This window comes from Canis lupus, chromosome 1, assembly GCF_011100685.1.
Source record: "Canis lupus familiaris isolate Mischka breed German Shepherd chromosome 1, alternate assembly UU_Cfam_GSD_1.0, whole genome shotgun sequence".
Taxonomy (NCBI): domain Eukaryota; kingdom Metazoa; phylum Chordata; class Mammalia; order Carnivora; family Canidae; genus Canis; species Canis lupus.
Window position 1 is genome coordinate 112,584,431 of NC_049222.1, and position 20,781 is coordinate 112,605,211.

The window sequence follows — 20,781 nt, forward strand, 5'->3', positions numbered from 1 at the left end:
AGATCTCATATGACCTGTTAATAAAGTGAAAGGAAGATAAAAGACAATGATAAATGTTTTCACAGTTGAAACCAAAGCAAACAGCACCCTGAGATGCCACTTCTCATACATCAGACTGGCAAAAAATTTAAAAGACTGTCCATGATTAGTGTTGTTGAGCATGAGGGCAGCGGGCACTCTCATACATTGCTAGTGAGAAAGTAAAATTACAATACTTTGGGAAACAATCTAGCATGTTCTTCAACAAAGTAAACATGTGCCTCCTCAAGATCCCCTCACGCCCTCCTGGGTGCAACTCTCCCCAAGAGATATGAGACCACACACCCATCTCAAAGACTGCTGCGCAAAAGTTCCTGGCAGGTCTACTTGTAATAGTCCAGAGGTGCAAACAACATAAATGTCCCTAAGTGAGTGAATGAATTTTTGAAAAAGACCTTTCTGCATCTTTCCAGTGTAATACAACTAAGGGTGTAAAGAGAAAAAACTGGTGAATCCACAAAACAAATGTACCAATGGGTGAATTTTTTTAAACCACACAAGTAAAGAACTACTCAGGAGCCAAACTGTATTATATAATTCAATTTAAAATTAAAAATTGAAACTAATGTCTAACAAAAATCAAATGTAAGGTTTCATGTGAACCAGTGGAAGGAGGGTTAAGAGGGGCCAAAGGAAGAGAATAGAGAGGACATGAGATTTTTGAGTGGAAGGGACATATTCACTATCTTCCCGTAGGAGTGATGTCTGTGGTGCACGTACACGGGAAAACTTAATAAACTGTGTACTTTACATAGGTTGAGTATAACCTATTTCTTTACTGGGTGAGAGAGCAGGAGCAAGGGGGAGGGGCAAAAGAAGAAACGGAATCTTAACTGAGCAGGGAGTTCCACGTGGCGCTCCATCCAGAACCAGGAGATCATCACCTCAGCCAAAGGCAGACTTGAACTCCCAGGCATCCCTGGAGAGTTTCCTATATGTCCACTATATCTCAATAACGTTGTTAAAATTACATATACATAAATGAAATATTACTTAAAGTACAAATTTCTAAAAATAGCCAGCTGCAGGGCTGGACTGTCTTCCCTCCTTCCCTCCTCGTCCAGCAGAGGGCGGCAGAGCTGCTCAGTAGCCAACAGCCTTGCTCAGGGCCCCACAGCCCAGCAGGCCCTGACCCACCTCAGTCTCACACACATGCAGTCCTCCTTGCTTGGCTCCCAGGCTCCTCATCCTGAGGGCCCCTGGTCTGTGGAGACCCCTGCTGTGTCTCCCTGAAGATTTCTCAGCAGCCCATGGAGGCCTGGGGAACCAGGCGACATTTCCTTGCAGGTGGGACAGGAGAACCCAAGATCCGCCTTTGTATCCAAGGAGCTGAGGGTCTCCTCCCCTTTCCAGAGGCAGCCCTGGGATCCCTCAGCTGAGTCTGGGTGGAGCTGCTCCAGCTCCTGGTTCCTCTGGGGACGCCTAGAGCAGAGGACAGACAGGGACACAGATGACTAGGAGGCAGTGCCCCCAAACCTGGGCTGTGATGGGGAGAGAGGGCATTTGGTGCCCAGACCCCCAGGCATGTGCGTTTCCTCCAAAGTGTGAATAGACCACTACTAGGTCATTCCTTGAAATCTGGAGGACAGAGAGCTCCTCTGAGGGAACACAAACCTGGGTGGATAATCCTCCTGACACAGGCTCAGGAATCTTCTGGACAGTGCCTGTCTTCGCCCCAGGCTCACCCTGCCCTGGGATGGACTCAGGCAGTCTAGGACCCACAGGGACCAGGCCCCGGGCTGACCAGCCCTCACCTCTGCCCAGGGCTCAGGGCCACCCACATCCTTTGGAGCCCGGTGCATCCCGGGTGCAGCCCCCGGCAGTGCCTCCAGGAGGAGACAGGGGGACATCCAGGCAACACCCAGGAAAAGAAACCCCTAAGCTGGCTTTGGCTAAAGACTTGGAGCAGGAGCCTGATTTCAATCCTTTCTGCAACAGACCCTCTGGTCCTTCCCACGTGCCTGTTGTGTCCTGACAAATACTTTGGAGTATCCCGATCCATCAGGGGTCCCTGTACAGCCCCCACTTTACTCCATCAGCCAGGGGGAGCTGGTGTGACCACAGGAGTGTTCCCCAGGCAGAGGACACAGGCTGCCGGCACACTCAGGAGCACATGAACAGTCTCTGGGCCACAGTCCAGCCAACTGACTCTGAGAGGGAGGGGCTCCTCAAATCCTTCTCTGCGGACCAGAGAACCTCAAGCCACCTAATCTGCCACCACCATCTTCTCTTCCCTGGACACGAGGGAAACCCCCTTCCTATCTCGTGACTGAACTCATGAGACACCTGGTTTTGGGGCTCTGACCCTGGAAGCAGAGGCCAGGCTGCTGACACCCAGGGATGGACACTATCCCTCACCAGTCATCACCCAGCCTGCCCCTGTCTCACCCCAGAGTCCTCTCGGTGACCTTGCTGCAAGGAGGAAATCCAAACTCCCCAGTGCAGGTGAGATCACTGGGGAGACCCAGGCCCAGCAGGACTTCCCTGTAACAAAGGGAAACGATCCCCTGGATCTGGGGACCCTGGGCTGTGTGTGTGGTGCCCACAGACTCAAGGCCAGGACACAGCACAGGCCACTGAGGGAAGGGACAAGGGTCACCCTCTCAGGGAGCCGGGTCCCACTCAGCCCGGCTCTTCAAAGCCTGCCCCCCGGGCCAGGAGGATCCGCGTCCCCTGGGAGCTGGTTGGATGCAGGCTCCGGGGTCCACACCACACCTGCCGAGTCAGATCTGCTTTTCCGCAGGATCTGCGGACCCTCCCTCCGTGGGCGCAGAGCAGAGGCGGCCCCGGCGCCACGTCCCGGGGTCTCAGCCTGGCTGCGCATCTGCTAAAGCAGCCTGTCCAGGGGTCACCTGGGCCTCCGCAGTCTTGATGACGTTCCCCAGGTGATCCCCAGGCCCGGTGGGGGTGACGTCCCGGGACAGGCTCTGGAGGCGGCCGCGGGCTCCCGCTCTGCAGGGGGAAGCCCCAGGGCCAGGAGGGAGGGCTGTGGGGGCGCGGACTCTGCACCTCGCCCCCAGCTGCGGGGCGCGCCCCGGACCCGACGCCCCGGGCTCGTGCTCGGGCCAAGCAGGCCGTGTGCGCGCGCTCGCGTCTGCCGGGAAATCCCCGCTGAAGACGGGAGGCCTCACAGCTGCGGGGACCCCCACGGGGACAGAGGAAGGGAACCCCGGGACCTGCCGTGGGTGGGGCCGGCGAGCCCCCGCCCGGCCCGCGTGACCCGGCCCCGCCCCCAGAGGCGGCCCCGCGCGGAGGGGGAAGGACGCGGCGCTGTCGGGCGGACCGCGGGGCCCGAGCGTCTGCGCGGCGGCAGCTGCTCTCACCCCGGCCGGACGGAGCGGGCAGCGGGCACCATGGAGCCCCCCTCGGCCTCTCCCCGAGCAGGGCGCGGCCCCTGGCAGGAGCTCCTGCTGGCCGGTGAGGGGGCCGATGCCCTGGGAGGGGCGGGAGGACGGGGGAGCGGCGGCCTGGGGCCTGGGGCCTGGGCGGGGGGACGGGGCTCCGCAGGGGACGGGGCGGCGGGCGGGGCGGGGGAGCCGGCTCAGCGACGGGGCGGCCTCGGGATCTGCAAGTGGGGAGTGAGGGGCTGGGTCCCAAGGGCCTCCTCACCGGGGACTCAGTTTTGCAACCTGACGGGAACCACACCCAGGGACCCTAAACCCTGGCCTTGCCACCACCCTGGGGTCCTGACCGATAAGCGCCAGACTCGGAGGGCCCTGGGGACGCTCAGCCCTGGTATTTGCCAGGGTTCGGCATCTTTGGTGAAGTTCTCCCTGCCTTTCAGAAAAGAGCCTAGAAATTTATTTCCTATTTGCTTGTCACGAGCAAATCCCAAATCTGTCCCTCAACTCTCCCATTACATGTCTGCAGGCACCTCCTCCTCTTGCTCTCTGATTCATGGCCCCGTGGGTCCAGCCTGGAATGTGGGAAGAGGGTCTGTCAGCCCCAGGAAACCCCATGTGGTGGAGGGGCTCACAGAGGGAGAACGAGGTCCTTTTGCTCCTGGTCGCCTATTACTGACTCTGCTCTGAATCATCTGTGGTGGGACAGGGCATACAGAGAAGGTACCAGAGAAGCCTGTCTTCATTGTGTCCAAACTATGCCACCAGTTGTACCAGAGCCTCCCTGAGGTAAGGCTACCGGGAAATGGGAAAGAGTGAGCCTTGACACAAACCCTCTTGACACCAAGTGACCCTGTCAGGCTGGATGTGGAAGGTAAACGACACCTTGCCCCATGTTACATCTTCTGGGGAAGATAACTCTACTAGTGATGTGCAAAATGATAGAAGTCCCAGAGCGCAGGAGAGAAAAATAGAATTAAGAGACCATTTCCAGGGATCCCTGGGTGGCCCAGCGGTTTAGCGCCTGCCTTTGGCCCAGGGCACGATCCTGGAGACCCGGGATGGAATCCCATTTCGGGCTCCCGGTGCATGGAGCCTGCTTCTCCCTTGGCCTATGTCTCTGCCTTTCTCTCTCTCTCTGTGTGTGACTATCATAAATAAATAAAAATTAAAAAAAAAAGAGACCATTTCCATAAACAGAACAGGATTGTGATGAAGAGCTAAGTCTCTGAATCAGATACCTTTAGTTTCTGATCCTAATTCTGGCATTTACTGTGTGACACACAAGACTCCTTTCTTCCGCGGTTACCAATTTTTTGTTGTTGGCAAAATATACACTAGGGTTTTTTTTTTTTTTGACTAGTTTTATCACTTTAAACATTTTAATAAATTTTTGAAGATTTTATTTATTTATTCATGAAAGAGAGAGGGAGAGACAATGGCTGAAGGAGAAGCAGGCTCTCTGCAGGAGCCCAATGGGACTCAGTCCTGGCCCCTTGGATCATGCCCTGAGTCAAAGGCAGACCTTCAACCGATGAGCCATCCAGGCATCCCTGACTATTTTAATAGTACAGTTCAGGGGCAACCAGGGTGGCTCAGCGATTTAGCTCCTCCTTCAGCCCGGGGCCTGACCCTGGAGACCCGGCATCGAGTCCCTTGTCAGGCTCCCTGCATGGAGCCTGCTTCTCCCTCTACCTGTGTCTCTGCCTCTCTCTCTCTCTCTCATAAATAAATAAATAATCTTAAAAAAATAGTACAGTTCAGTGGCATTACTACATTCTTCTTTTTGTGCAACCATCACCACCATCCATTAAACACTCCTGCCCCTAAGCCCAGTAACCACCAGTCTACCAGCTGTTCTTATGACTATGACCATTCTAGATACCTTGTATAGGTGGAATCATATAATATTTTTGTGTATGTGTGTCTGGATTTTTTCACTTAGCGTAACGTCTTTGGGGTTCATCCACGTTGTAGTGCACATCAGAATTCCATTCCTTTTTTAAAGCTGAATAATATTCCCTCATGTGTATGTGTCATATTTTGTATCATTTATCTGTCTATGAACTTTTCGGTTTTTTCTACCTTTTGGCTGTCGTAAATAATGCTGCTAGAAACATGGGTGTACAGATATCTATTGAAATCCCTGCTTTCAGTTCTTTGAGGCAGAGACCCAGAAGTGGAGATGCTGCATCAAATGATAATTTTTTGATGAACTGCCATACCATTTCCCAGCAGTTGCACCATTTTGCACTCCCACCAGCAAATGCAAGGAACTTCCAGCTTCTCCACATCCTCACCAACACTTGTTTTCCATTTTGTTTTGTTTTATTTTAATAATAGCCATCCTAACAGGGATCAGGTGATATCTCATTGTAGTTTTTATCTTCATCAGGGGATGGTGAGTGATGCTGAGCATCTTTTCATGTGCCTGTTGGCCATCTGGGTGCCTTCTTTGGAGACGTGTCTGTTCAAGTCCTCTGCCTATTTTTGATTAGGTTTGTGTTGTTGAGTTATAGTTCTCTATTATAGATATTAAACCCTTACTGGATATATGATTTGTAAATATTTCCCTCCACTTTGTGGGTAGTCTTTTTCTTGGTTGATAGTGTCCTTTGATCTACAAAAGGTTTTCATTTTAATTGAAGTCCAATTTATCTTTTATCCCCTATGCTCTTAGTTTCATCTCCAAAAAATTGTTGCCAAATCCAAAGTCATGAAGCTTCACCCTGTGTTTTCTCTAAGAGTTTTTATAGTCCTAACTCTTACATGTAGGTCTCTGATCCACGTTAATTTTTTTATCTGTAGTGTTAAGGGTTCAATTCATTTCCTAGACATCCAGTTTTCCTAACATCCATTTGCTGAAAAGACTGACTTTTCTCCATTATGAATGGTCTTGGCACCCCTGTCAAAAATGGTATGACCATGTATGTAAGGGTTTATTTCTAGGACCTCTATTCTATTTTCTTGGTCCATTTGTTTCTCTTTATGCTAGTACCACACTATTTTGATTACAGTAGATTTGTATATTTTGAAATCAGGAAATGTGAGTCTTCCACCTTTTGTTCTTAAGAATTTTTTGGATATTTTGGGGTCCCTTGAAATTCCATATGAATTTTAGGATAGATTTCTCTATTTCAGCAAAGAAAAATATCATTGAGATTTTGATCAGGATTGCACTGAATATGCAGATCACTTTGGGTAGTATCGTCATCTTAACAATATTAAGCCTTCCAACCCATGAGCATGGAATATCTTTCCATTTATTTATGTCTTTAATTTCTTTCAGCAATGCTTTGTAGTTTTCAGTGTCTAAAACGTTCACCTCTTTGGTTAAACTAGTCCCTAAGTAATTTATTCTTTTCGATGCTGTGGTAAATAGGGTTTTTTAAATTTCCTTTTAGGATTATTCATTGTTAGTGTGTAGAAATAAAACTGATTTTTGCGTATCAATCTATTATCTTGCAACTTTGCTAAATTAGTTATAACAGTTTTTTTTTTTTTTGCGTGGAATCTTTAGTGTTTCCTATGTGTAAGTTCAAGTCATCTGCGAACAAAGATTATTTTCCTTCTTTTTAAATGGGATGCCTTTCATTTCTTTTCCTTGCCCCACTGGCCTCTCACATAAGCTGAGACCAAGCTGAACCAGTCCCCGCGTCCCCTCTCAGCCACCTTAACTCACACAAAATTCATAATACACCACTGGTCTTCACTCAGGCTCAGCCTGCACATACCTCCTTTTTTTTCTAAGATTTTATTTATTTATTAGAGAAACAGAGGTGGGGGGGGCAGAGACGCAGGCAGAGGGAGAAGCAGGCTCCATGCAGGAAGCCTGACGTGGGACTCAATCCCGGGTCTCCAGGTTCACACCCTGGGCTGAAGGCGGCGCTAAACTGGTGATCCACCTGGGCTGCCCCCATACCTCCTTCTATTAAAGGTCTTTCTTGTCACGTAGCTGCAGCAGCAGGTATCATGAGAGTCACTACTGAACCTTTTATCCCCCTGCTGATGTGCGATCTGTCACTAGGGCCTCTGCAGGTCTCCCACCTGCCCCAACATCTCTCATATTTCTCCAAAACCTTCTTCTCCACTGAGACACAGTCCAAATCGCAACTTCCTATGTGGATCTAGTTCGTTCTACTCAGTCTGGCAGGGGTTCGGTTCTTACTGTTGCTGTAACAAATTAGCACAACCTTAGTGGCTTAAAAAAACACAATCGCTGAATTCTAGAGTTTGCTAGATCAGAAGCCTGACACAGATATAGCCGTAAGTATCCCCCAAGGTAATCACACTCTTTATTTTTTTTAAAGATTTATTTATTTATGAGAGAGAGAGAGAGAGACGCAGAGACACAGGAGGAGGGAGAAGCAGGCTCCATGCCAGAGGCCGACGTGGGACTCGATCCCAGGACTCCAGGATCACGCCCTGGGCCGAAGGCAGATGCTCAACCGCTGAGCCACCCAGGGATCCCCCAATCTCACTCTTTAAAGTCCACCCAAGGGATGCCTGGGTGGCTCAGTGGTTGAACATCTACATTCGGCTTAGGTCATGATCCTGGGATCAAGTCCTGCATTGGGCAGCCTGTAAGAACCCTGCTTCTTCCTCTGCCTGTGTCGCTGGCTCTGTGTGTCTCTCATGAATAAATAAATAGAATCTTAAAGAAAAAAAGAAAAAAGAAAGGCCAATTAACAAACTAAATTCCCATTGCCATGTCCAGTCACATATTCACAGGCTCTAGAGAGCAAGATGTGGAACTCTCTGGAGGACACTCCCTACTGCCCTCAGATTCCAGTGTCATCTCTTAGAGCCTTTTCCATCCAGCAATCAGAGTGGTATCACTAGAATAACATCATGTAAAATAGATAATGTCACTTCTGGAAAACAAATCAATCCATCAGCAGATACACAGTCTCTTGAGAGCCTTCTGATGATACATAGAATAAGGCACAGAGTCCCTCAAACCTCTGCATGATGGGTTTCCAGGCTTTAGGCGTACTGGCTGCTCAGTTTGAGGGCAGATGGGTGTGAGTACGGAAAGTGGGTCTCCAGGTTCTTTCATTCTTTGGACTGTATCCCATTTCTTTTTCTTGTGTGGTGAGGTCATGTAGACTACAACCTCAGGATCATTGTCTCCCTAAAGACTGCGTTCCCTGTAGCTCTTTACATGAGATTCCAGCGTCATCTTGAATGATGCCTGTTCCTCTCACACCCATTCCCCTATATGTTCTCTCTTGAGCCAGGGTCCTTCCTCCTGGACTTCAGATTCATCACGTACCTTCATCCCTGCCCACATGTACCTGGGAGGGCAGCGCTTTCAAGAAAATTGTCTCAGGACACCAGCAGCTGGGGATGCCTGGGCTTTAGGCACCCAAGCTACACAGACTCCTAGATAAAGGGAAGCTCCACTCAACAAGCCCAGTGTGGCTACTGTGGCCCAGGACTGCCTGAGGGTCAAAAATTTGGGACGAAATCCTGTCTCTTCGTGTGAACCCCAATGGTACCCTGGAGTCCAGAACGAGGACAGGCCCCAGAGCACCATCTGGCTCTCTTGGGTAAGGATGGATGCTATTCCAAGGAGCCATTGCTCTGGTACCTTTCCCAGGACTCTGAAGCTCTACTCCCTCTGAGGAGTTCCCTTGAGGCCTGTCCTGGAGCCTGAAAGTAGGAGGAACATCACCAGGAGACATGTTTTGTGCCCTTTGCACGTGTGCTTTCCTTGTCCTAACCATCTGTTAATGCCATGAATGACTCTCCTCCTCTCTCCTCTGCACTTCCAACTAGATGCTTCACCTGTAGGGCACTATTTCCATTTTATATCTTCAGAAAAGGCAAAGGTTTTCTTCAACACAAGGGAGCTTCAATGGCCATACAGAACACTGGACTCAGGAGCTTCCCAACCTGCTCATCTAAAGTATCTCCCTCCCTATCATATCCTGCCCTCATTCTTCTTTTTTTAATTTATATTTGTTTTTATTTTACTTTTAATTTTTAAAAGTATATTTAATTGGCACCATGCAAGCATAGTGGCCAACAGGGGGCTTGAACACAAAACCCCTGAGATCAAGATCTGATCTGAGCTCAAGACTTGGGCGCCTCAACAACTGAGTCGCCAGAAACATCTATTTTTATTTTTAAAGTAAACTCTATGTGGGGCCTGAGGCCACCATCCTGAGACAAGAGTTTCCTCCTCTAGGTATTGAGCAACTTAGGTGCTCCCGTTTCTTATCTTCCCTTTTCTTTCTTTCTTTTCTTTCTTTTCTTTCTATCTTTCTTTCTTTCTTTTCTTTGTTTTCTTTCTTTTCTTTCTTTCTTTCTTTCTTTCCTTTTATGTCAAACTTTGACTCTTTGGCCTTGATCTGCCCCCCTCCCACACAGTAGCCTCCTCTACCCATGTTTCCATCCCTGCCCAACCCTTCCTCTCCCACCTTGGCCCCTCAATTCCTGGTAATCCCTGGAGCTTTGAGCCTCTTTCCTATTATGGACTGAGGGGCTCAGGGACCCCACAGGTTGCCATGCAAGGTTGAAAAGAGGTGATTGGGAACTGGAACATCACCCACCAATACTTTGTATTGGTCACACCCAGAGCTTCCTCTTGGAAGGCAGGAAGGTTTAAGGACCCCAGGGTCCTTCACCCCAATTTCTCCCTTAAATCTGTTAAAAATTATAATGAAAAACACATAACATTACGTTTCCTACCAGGAACCAGGATATAGTTGAGCAGGGGTATCAATATTCCCAGTAGCGTACAACACATCTCTAGCACCTGTTCATTTTGTGACTGGAAGTCTGTATCCACAGCCTGTGTTTGCTCCTCTCCACCCCCACCAGCCCCACAGTTCTTCTGTTTCTATAAATTTGACTACTTTATGTACCACGTAAAAGTGGAATCATAGGGTATTTGTCTTTCTGTGACCTGCTCATTTCACGTGGCAGAGGGTCAGAAGAACTACCTTCTTCTCTAAGATTGAACCATGTTCCACTGGATCTGGATGCCCCATGTTCATTCTTCATCCCTCTGTGCGTGGACACGTGGGCTGCTTCTACATCTTGACTCTTGTGAACAACATTGCGATGAATGGGGATGAGTAGGGATCCCTTCATACTGTTGGCTTTCTGTTCTTATGGATGTAAAATTAGTAGGGAGATGGCTCTATGACATGGTAAGTCTATTTCTTAATTTGGAGTAAACCTGGCACCATGTTCCACAGCAGATATTCCATTTTACTTTTCACCAACTTTGTGCCAGGGTTCCAATTTCTCCAGATCTTTACCAACACACGTTAATTTATGATATTTGGGTTTGGGGTCCTTTTGGTTGTTGTTGATGGTGCCCATCCTAATGGGTGTGACATGATATGTCTTTGTTGTTTGATTTGCTTTCTGTAATGCTTAGTGATGTTGAACATTTCTTCAGAAGCTTGGTGGCCACTGTATATCTTTGGAGAAATGTCTCTTCAAGATTTTTGCCCATTGTTTATTTTATTGATTTTTAAAGATTTTATTTATTTAGGGGCACTTGGGTGGCTAGTGTTTGAACGTCTGCCTTTGGCTCAGGTCGTGATCCTGGGGTCTTGGCATAGAATCCCACATCAGATTCTACATATGCTCTCCCTCTCCATATGTCCCTGCCTCTCTGTGTGTGCCTCTCACGAATAAATTAATAAAATATTTTAAAGGATTTTATTTATTTATTCAGGAGAAAGAGGGCATGAGAGGGGTAAGGGGCAAAAGGAGAGGTAGAAGCTGACTCCATGCTGGGGAGGGAGCCCAGTGAGGCAAGCCCACACTTCCAGGGCAGCCCCAGGACCTCAGAGATCCCAGGGAAGGTGGTTCCACTTACATCCTTTCCCCTCCACAGGGTCTCTCCTGACCCAAGGGGAGCATTCTCCTGAGTCTTCTGAGTTTAACCACCACCCTACCCCAATGTGGGTCCTCTGAAACATGAGCTTTGGGAGCGCTGACCTTTCTACCAGCTCAGTCCTCAACCCAGGTGGCCCTACTCTGGCAAAATTTGGGATATATGCCCTGAAAGTAGTAAGGATGCCTTCACCCAGTTCATGGTTCGATGTCTCTCACTTTGACATTCTCCTGGGGAGAGGACACATCTCCAGACCTCCTGGGATGCTGTGTCCCAGAATATTAGCTTCGGAAACCACCACCAGCCCCATCCTCCACTCAGCAAATCTCACCCAGGCTGTGCACCCATCCCTCCCCAACCCACATCACACCATGGAGCGCTCTTTCTCATCACACTGGTTTTTCCCTCCTCTTCCTCAGATCCTGGCCACAGACTCTAAGCCACAAAGGGCTAGAAAAAAGGCAGCCTAGAATGGGACAGTAGGACTGCAGAGACTCCATTGCTTGATACTAACTTTATTTGCTTAGTTGTGTGAAATAAGAAAGAACCGAGGCTGCAAGCAAAACCAAACTGTATTGAAATCTGGGAGACACAGATTCAAAAAGAATCAAATGTGCTCTGAGGGGTGTGGGGCGGAGGGGCAACAGTTGATGAAGGTAACAACATAGGCTTGGAGATGTTCTGAGGAAATTAGGATCAATGCAGCATAAATAACCTGCTTTGCTATATAGAGATGGTAGTTGCTGGGTGCAGTTCGGCGAAAAAAGCTTCCTTCTTGACAACTGTGGCAGAACGGAGCTGTGTTTCGGTTGGTACAGGCTGCAAGTTCATGCGACATCCAGACGTGGTAGCGGATAAGATCAACTTCTACATTGGTCTCCGGCCTCCATGTCAGGACTGCTGAACATTAGTGATTCAATATCAATGTTTCCACTCACAGTTGTGAGCCAGTGTTCTTTGTGAGAGGATAGAATGGGCCAGGCTCGGGGAGAGAGCCGAGCGTGCACACAAGCCTCCAGTGGCAGTAGATAAGCGAGGAAAGTCCTTTGCTCTCCTCCGGGTGCCAAGTATCCCCCAACGAATGCAGGGTGAGTAGGTGTAAGAGTAGCTAAATGACAACCACAGCTGTGGGTTCAGAAACCATCTTTTTGTGTAGAAAGTAATATAGCTTATTGATGAAGACTTCTCCAACAATTAGATTGTGTATAATGGACGCAAGAGAACTCAGGACATAAATAAGGGTCTTCTTCACCATAAACTGGCATATCTCTTTTAAACAACCCAGGAACTTCCATTGGTTCTCCAGTATAGTCAATGACAATGCAGGAACATAAATTCTTATCTAACCCAGGACAAAGGTAGCTACAACTTCCACCATTAATTCTGTGAACCAAAGTTTGATATTGACCGTAACTGACCTGTTACAGAACATAGGCAGTGTCCCCTTGTCTTCTTCGGTCCCAAAGAAGATATGAAGCCTAGAGAGCCAGCCTTTATTTTTTTTTTAATTTTTTTTATTTATTTATGATAGTCATACAGAGAGAGAGAGAGAGAGAGAGAGAGGCAGAGACATAGGCAGAAGGAGAAGCAGGCTCCATGCACCGGGAGCCCGACGTGGGATTCGATCCCGGGTCTCCAGGATCGCGCCCTGGGCCAAAGGCAGGCGCCAAACCGCTGCGCCACCCAGGGATCCCGAGAGCCAGCCTTTAATAGTCACTGCTATACAGTAGGAGCTGGGGACGTGTTCTCTCTCTCTCTCTTTCATGGAGGAGTATGTGCCAGATTAGAATTACATCATTTATGTTTATAAATCTCTTCTACCAGTTGAAATAGATTCCAAAACAGTACAAATCAGTTTGTTGGTAAGTTCATATGACTACTCATGATTTTCTTCCGATTTGACTCAGTCTCGGCCTTTTTTGTAGATAATCACTCCACAAATGAATACCAAAGTTTGAAATCAGAATGTTCATGATCTCTATCAAAGCCATTGTCCTTTTTTTCCCTTATGCCTCCTAACATTGCTTCTTGTGAGAGGCTTGAAAAAAACCCTTGTCCTCTTGTTTATACCTATCCTGGCTAAATATAGGTATTTTCGGTTTCAATATTTTGTGAAAAACTTCAAAAAAAAAAAACCCTGTCATTTTTATTACACATAAGCTGGCCAAATACAGGTGTCTATCTATAGTGACAATATTTTGTGAAAAGCTTCCAAAAACCCTGTCCTCTTTTTTTACACATCTTGACTGAACCTAGATTTTTTTTGACAATATTTTGTGAAAGACTTCAAAAACCTTGCCCTCTGTTTTATGCATATCCCGGCTGAACATAGGTATTTTTGTGATAATTTTTTTGTGACAGGCTTCAAAAAATCATGTCCTTTGTTAACATAAAGTTACATTTTCTCAGCATTTGACTCATCCAGGAAACCTAATGAAAATAGGGCAGCACTTTGAGGTAAATATCTTCATGGACAAATTGGAACTCCAATGCCATGTTCCCAACCTGAGTACTAGCCACTTCCCACTGCAAAATCCTGATTCTTGTGGCACAGATACTGCAATGTTTAATGTCACCTAAAATAGACTTTTCCATGTATAATATCCCCAAAACAGAACATAAGACTAACGGTATTAAAGTTCAGAAACAAACAAACAAAAAAATACAAAGAAATCATGTCCTCTTTTTTACATATATCCTGACCCAATATACATATTTTTTGTGACAAGATTTTGTGAAAGGCTTCAATAAACCCTATCTTCTTTTTTACATATATCCTAGCCAAACATAGGTATTTTTGTGACAATATTTTGTGACTGGTTTCAAAAACTCTGGCCTCATTTTTACACATATCCCCTCTTTTTCATTAGGATTTTATTTATTTATTTATTTATTTATTTATGAGAAACAGAGAGATAGGCAGAGAAAGAAGCAGTCTCCCTGCAGGGAACCCAATGGAGGACTGGATCCCAGGACCTCGGGATAAGGACCTGACTGTCTGCTCAACCACTGAGCCACCCAGATGCCCCACATATATCCCTGTTGTTACATGTCAGTCTCCTTCATTTTAACTGCTGGCTAGGATCCCACCATAGGAATAAACTCATTGCCCTACTGAAAGGCAGTAAGTTGAAACCATTGGTTTTGCTATCATAGCAAGATTTCTGCATCCTGGAATATGTGTTCTTCCATACAGGCTGACGAGTTTCCCTCTGGGCTGTATTAATGCCCCAAAGTAAGGCCAGTTGCTGGCTCTGGAGCAAGGGCATCCTTCATGAGAATAGATATTTCCAGAAGCTTCCTCTGAAGGGTTCTACTAATTCACACGTCTATCATGAAAATAGAAGAATTTTAGTTTCCCAGATCCTACCACACTTGGTCATGTAGTAAGACCTTAGATACTACACACTCTTCACCTTGCCTTAGGAGAACAAGTTCACAGAATACAAAGTGTGAGGAAAACCATTTGTTGCTGTTGGAAACAAAATTCAGTAACTTTTTAAAAAAAGATTTGATTTATCCACTCATTATAGACACACACAGAGAGAGAAAGAGAGGCAGAGACACAGGCAGAGGGAGAAGCAGGCTCCATTCTGGGAGCCCGACGTGGGACTTGATCCTGGGACTCCAACATCATGCCCCAGGCCGATGGCAGGTGCCAAACCGCTGAGCCACCCAGGGATCCCCAAATTCAGTAACTCTTGGTGGCTCTCGTTTCACTATAGAAGTTTTGTGGGCTTCAGGGGACAAACATGGACTAGGTTAAGTACCTCTCTTGAAAAAGCCACTTGGAATCCACTCTTTTGGTAGAAGATTTGAGCCTATGTCTCTCAGTAATTAGAGGGCAAGCTAAACAAGAAGGCTATAGAATATTGGAGCAGTGAAAGCAGCTTAGCCTGTATATACATAAAATACTGCAATACAGTTTTTAAAGCACACAAAGCAACTTTATGAATATTTGCCACATACTCCACCAAAGAGCAAATTTCAATAAATTCTCATAGATGGAATGCTCTGTGAACACTGTGCTATGAAGTCAGAAGACCGATTACAAGGGGGACCAGAACATCACCATCTGCATAGAAACCACCTCTTAAAGAACTTGTGCTTGAAGGAGAAATGGTAATGGCCATTTCAAAATCTCTAGAACTAAAAGTAAAAATACTTTTCATAGGGACACCTGGGTGGCTCAGTGGGTTAAGTGACACTTGATCCCAGCTCAGGTCTCGATCTAAGGCTCCTGAGTTAAGCCTCCCTTGGGCTCCACACTGGCCATGGAACCTACTTCAAAACAAAACAAAACAACCTTCTTTAGAACACACAGGATGCAACTGAGGCAGGCTTGTGGGCAAATTTAAAACACTAAGTTGCTTAATAGGAAAAAAATGAAAGGTTGGATGTTTCTGAGCTAATTAGCCACTGGTTGAAGTAAGAGAAGGAACAAACTCAAAGGAAAAAGAACATAAGAGGTGAGCGAGAAACATAAAATTCTAGAGATGGTTCTTTCAAAATTTTCTAACCACGTGATCAGAAAAAAAAAATGAACCAAGGTGCAAAAAGCAATGTTAGGAATCAAAAAGAAAAACAAAAGGATGATGCCCTGGAAAGAGATGATGAACATTCTGATTTCAAGCTTTGGTATTCATTTGTTGAGTGATTACCTACAAAAAAGGACCAGACAGGGTCAAAATGGAAGAAAAGCTTGAGTAGCCATATGAACCATCCAACAAACTGAGTTTTACTGTTTTGGAACCTATTTAAACTGATAGGAGAGATTTTTAAACGTTCATAAACTCCATTATAATATGACACGTACTCCTCCAGAAAAGAGAGAACATGTCCTCAGCTCTTATTGTGGTGCCACAGTAACCTTGACCCCCAAACCACAAAAAATACAGCAAGGAAAATACCAGGCCCAAGTCAGCACATACAAACATCCTCCAGGACTCGGAAACACAATGCAGCAATGAATTTAAAAGATCATATGCATAATATGTAGGGTTCATTCTAGGAATATAGTTAAACAGTAGAAAATCAGTGTAATTCACAGCATTAATGGTTTAAAGGAGGAAAGTCGTGTGGGTTTTTTGAAAGATGCATTTTTAAAAAAAACCCGCTACCTAAAATTCAGGCTCCATTGGTGGTAAAACTCAGTAAACCAGAAATTAAAAGGAACTACCTTCATCTGATAAAGAATATCTCCAAAATGTCACAGCAAATGTGGTATTAAAATCAGGGGGCAAGGCTCAGGGGCTACCATCTCCTGGAAGAGTATGTAGGGGGTCTTCTGATACAGCAAGGCAGAAACAGAAAAGGAAAGGTCTGACAAGGAAAAAATGCAGAAACAATGTCCTAATTCACAGGCAGTATCATTGCCTAGATCGAAAATTCAAAAGAATCTGACAATTTTATCAGAATCAAAACTGTAGTTTAACCAAGAATGCCAGATAGGAGCATCCATATCTGAGGCTCAATGTCATGGCTTTATAAGAGCACCTGTGATTTCTTTAAAAATATTTTATTTGTTTACTTAAGAAAGAGAGTGAGCAACACAGAATGAGAGAAAAGCAGGGGGAGCAGCAGAGGAAGAAGGAGAAGCAGCCTCCCCAAGAAGCAGGGACCCAGGTGGGTGCATGGGGCTGAGGGGAGCTCGATCCCAGGCCTGTGGGATCATGACCCAAGCCAAAAGCAGATGCCCAACTGACTGAACCAGTCACATGCACCCTGCCTGCACATGTGATTTTAAATAATATTTTTAATGGCAACCTGAAAAGAAACGAAGAAAGGCCTTCTTTATTTAGAACAGAAAACTTGGCTGAACATGAAAGTTTGGGTGTGAGTTAGCAATAAGGTAAAAGATGATAAATAACAGAAAGGAAAGGAAAAGATACCAGGGAGTATCAGTAAAGGACTTAGGACTTAGTTGGGTGGAATAGCTGTTCTCCCCAAATTTTCTGGACAATTATGAATCTCCAATAGCATTGTAGTTGCTTTCTTTTAACTAGGCAAGCCAATTCTAAAATTAAATAGCATAATAAAGGGCCTCAAAGAAGAGTAACGAACTATGTGGCAACTGCCCTGCTAGATTTCAAGATGGATCACAAGCCACACTGTTTCAAACTGGTGCTGTGTCTCCTCTAGGAAAGGGAATACAAACTCAGGAACCCCTCCTACACGCATAGAGAAACTTCATAAGGGAGGTGGCTGGACAGGTAAGGTGGGCAAAGGAGGCACTTTTCTCACAAATGATTGTGAAAAACTGGTCGTGTATACACACAGCCTTGGGAAAATATTCTAAAGTAGAGCAAAAAAGCACTAATGAAAAGGGAGAAGAGATAAATTCCACTATATTAAAATTAGTATCTCCTTAGGAAAGTACACTCTAAGGAAAGAATAAAGACAAGCCACAGACTGGGAGAAGTGTAGATCACAGAGTTGGCAAAGAAGGCATCCAGAATATGTAAAGACTCTTACAATGCAACAAGGAAAAGGCAATCCAAGAGAAAAGCTGAAGGGGTCACCGCCAGGAATGTGTGTGTGTGTGTGTGTGTGTGTGTGTGTGTGTGTGTGAGCAGATATGTACAGAGGAACATTCATAGAGGCACCGCTAGTACCGCAAGAGAACAAAAACAAAAAGAATCCCAAATTTTCATCAGAAGCCAATAGGAAAGTAAGAGAAGCGCTAAGTTCATTCAGTGGGAGACCATATAGCAATGAAAATCTCCAACCCGCAGCAAGGAACCGGCAAGAGTAAATCTGGGGAGTGTAATTTTGACTGAACAGAGCAAGTAGCAGAAAATCCAGTGTAATTTCATTTTTATGAAAGTCAAAAACACTCGAAATGAAATATATGGTTTTTAAGAAGAAAGTGTGTGATTAAAAAAGGATGAACTGTAGGGATGGGGCATATTTTGCAAAATGCACCTGGGCATGGAGTGGACTGGGGGTTGGACTGGCTGGGAACACAGGAGTGGTGGGGTGCTGGTTCTCTCCTTCCTTAAGCTGAGTGAAGACACAGAGTGAGGCTTTTTCTGTAAATTATTGCTCTCAGAGATCCCTGGGTGGCGCAGCAGTTTGGCGCCTGCCTTTGGCCCAGGGCGCGATCCTGGAGACCCGGGATCGAATCCCACGTCGGGCTCCCGGTACATGGAGCCTGCTTCTCCATCTGCCTGTGTCTCTGCCTCTCTCTCTCTCTCTCTGTACTATCATAAATTAAAAAAAAATTTTTTAAATAAATTATTGCTCTCCACACCCAGCACAGCTGGTATAAGAAATTACTTTGAATATCTCCAATATTCAGAATGAAGACGAGAAAAAGTTTGAAGGTCTTTGCTGTCAGCTGAAGAAGAAAAGGCCCCAGTATAGACTCATACAAATACTGAGCAAACCTTGAGCCTACGCCTATAATAATCAACCAAGTCTTACTAAATATGTGACTTACAACCTAGAAACATAACACATTTGAGAAGAATCCATAAGGACATAGGAAAAGGGAGGAATGAAGGGTAAAACAGGTGGCCAGTGCACACACATCTGAGGAGAGCCAGCGGAGGCAGGTCCGAGAGCCATCGCCCGAGGTAGAAATAGAACCTGTGACTGCTGGAAACCCCGTGTAAAAGTGCAGATGGAAGCTTCTCAACATTCTTCTGACACCCAGGGATTCAGGCAGATGGCTGATGAACTCCCGTGGAAAGGGATGAAGAAAGACTTCCCAGAAATTAAAAAAAAAAAAAAAAAAAAAAAAAGATGGAGTGTGACTGCTAAATAACTGGACTGTAACTGATGAAAAAAACCAAATGATCTGGAAGATACAACTGAGGAAATCAACCATGAATCTGGGAACAAAGATGGGGTGTGTGAGAGAGAAGTGCTTGGGGAGATGCACCCATTTGTTTAGTGCCCGACGAGTGCCAGGTGTATGTGCAGGACTGATATGGGCTACTTTAGTCTTCAGGCAACCTAGGAGGATGTGAATGTGTCCCTTTCCCAGTTTCCTCTTGCAAAAGGATTTTTTTTTTTAATTAGGGTTGACTCTGATCAAATAGTTTTACTAAATCTATTGAGATATGTATTTTTTTCCTTTATTCTGTTTGTTTTTTGTTTTTATTTATGATAGTCACACAGAGAGAGAGAGAGAGAGAGAGAGAGAGAGCAGCAGAGACACAGGCAGAGGGAGAAGCAGGCTCCATGCACCAGGAGCCCGACGTGGGATTCGATCCTGGGTCTCCAGGACCCAGGCCTGTGGGCCTGGGCCAAAGGCAGGCGCCAAACCACTGCACCACCCAGGGATCCCTTCCTTTATTCTGTTGATGTGGAGAGTTACATTCTGATATTGAAACACATCTGCATTCCTTTTTTTTCTTCTTTTTAGAGAAAGAGTAAGTGCAGTAGGGCAGGGTGGGGCAGAGGTAGAGAGACAGAATATGAAGGAGTCTCCACACCCAGTGTGGACCCAACATGGGGCTCGATCTGATGACCCTGAGATCATGACCTGAGCTGAAATCAAGAGTCAGATACTTAAACAACTGAGCCACCCAACTGACCATCAGCTCCCCCACTCCCGTTATTTTAAAAACACGCTTGCTTTCCTGATAGAAGCCTACTTGATCATGATAACTTTTTTATCTCTATGCTTTTTTTGTTATTATTAATTCTACATTCTGTTTTCTAATGTTTCCTTTGATTATATATGTATTTGTGAGTGAAATTGGCCTGTAATTTCTTGCCTGGTTTTCCAGCCTCATAAACTGAGTTAGGAAGTGATCTCCTTTTACTGCTTTATTCCCTGGAGGGGTTTGTTGAGGATTATCTTATTTGAAGATTTATTAACTCGCTCATAAAGACCTTGGGGCCTGGTACTATTTTTTTGGTGGAGGGTAATTAGTGGCTCTCATTTTCATTTCTTTAGTGGCTATTGCTCTACTCATATTATCCATTTTGTTCTGAGGTCAGCTTAGGTGATTTACATTTATCTAGAGAACTGTTCATTCATCCATATTTGAAAATATATTGACATAGATTTTGTGGTCATCTCTGACAATGTTTACAATCTCTTTCGTATCTCCATGATAAGTCCTTAAAATTTTTTATCAATATATCAATGGATCCCTTTATTGCTTTTTTGTTTTTATTTATTTTCTTGAGGAGGGAGGGGCAGAGAGAGAGAGGAAGAGAGAATCTCCAGCAGACTCCTTGCTGAGTGGGAAGCCCAACATGGGGCTCTATCCCACAACTGTGAGATTGTAACCTTAACCAAAGCCAAGAGTTGGCCACTTAACCAACTGCACCATCCAGGTGCCTCTACGTTGATCCCTTTCTTTGTTTTTCTCTCCCTCACTCTCTGTTTCTGGTTTAGTGGTGAATGGTACAGGGTAGAAGGAAACTCACAACAAAGATTCTCTCTTGGACAGACTTTAGTCAAGTTCTCAAGCCTCTTCCTTGACTAGGCCTGACCATGTGCTTTAGGTCCAGATTGAACGAGAAACCTGCTAAGTCACTGGAGCCAGGTCTCCCACTATCAATATCTGACCAAATTCCTCACAT

General features: G+C 45.7%; 1 protein-coding gene across 1 annotated transcript in view; it reads left to right on the top strand.

Moving 5' to 3' along the window:
• Nucleotides 1-3,363: 3,363 nt before the first annotated feature.
• Nucleotides 3,364-20,781, top strand: part of CEACAM1 (CEA cell adhesion molecule 1) — a 57,028-nt gene continuing 39,610 nt past the window's right edge. Inside the window, 1 exon segment of the mRNA NM_001097557.1 lies at nucleotides 3,364-3,456. Within this exon segment, the coding sequence (NP_001091026.1) occupies nucleotides 3,393-3,456 (64 nt within the window). The 5' untranslated portion in view covers nucleotides 3,364-3,392.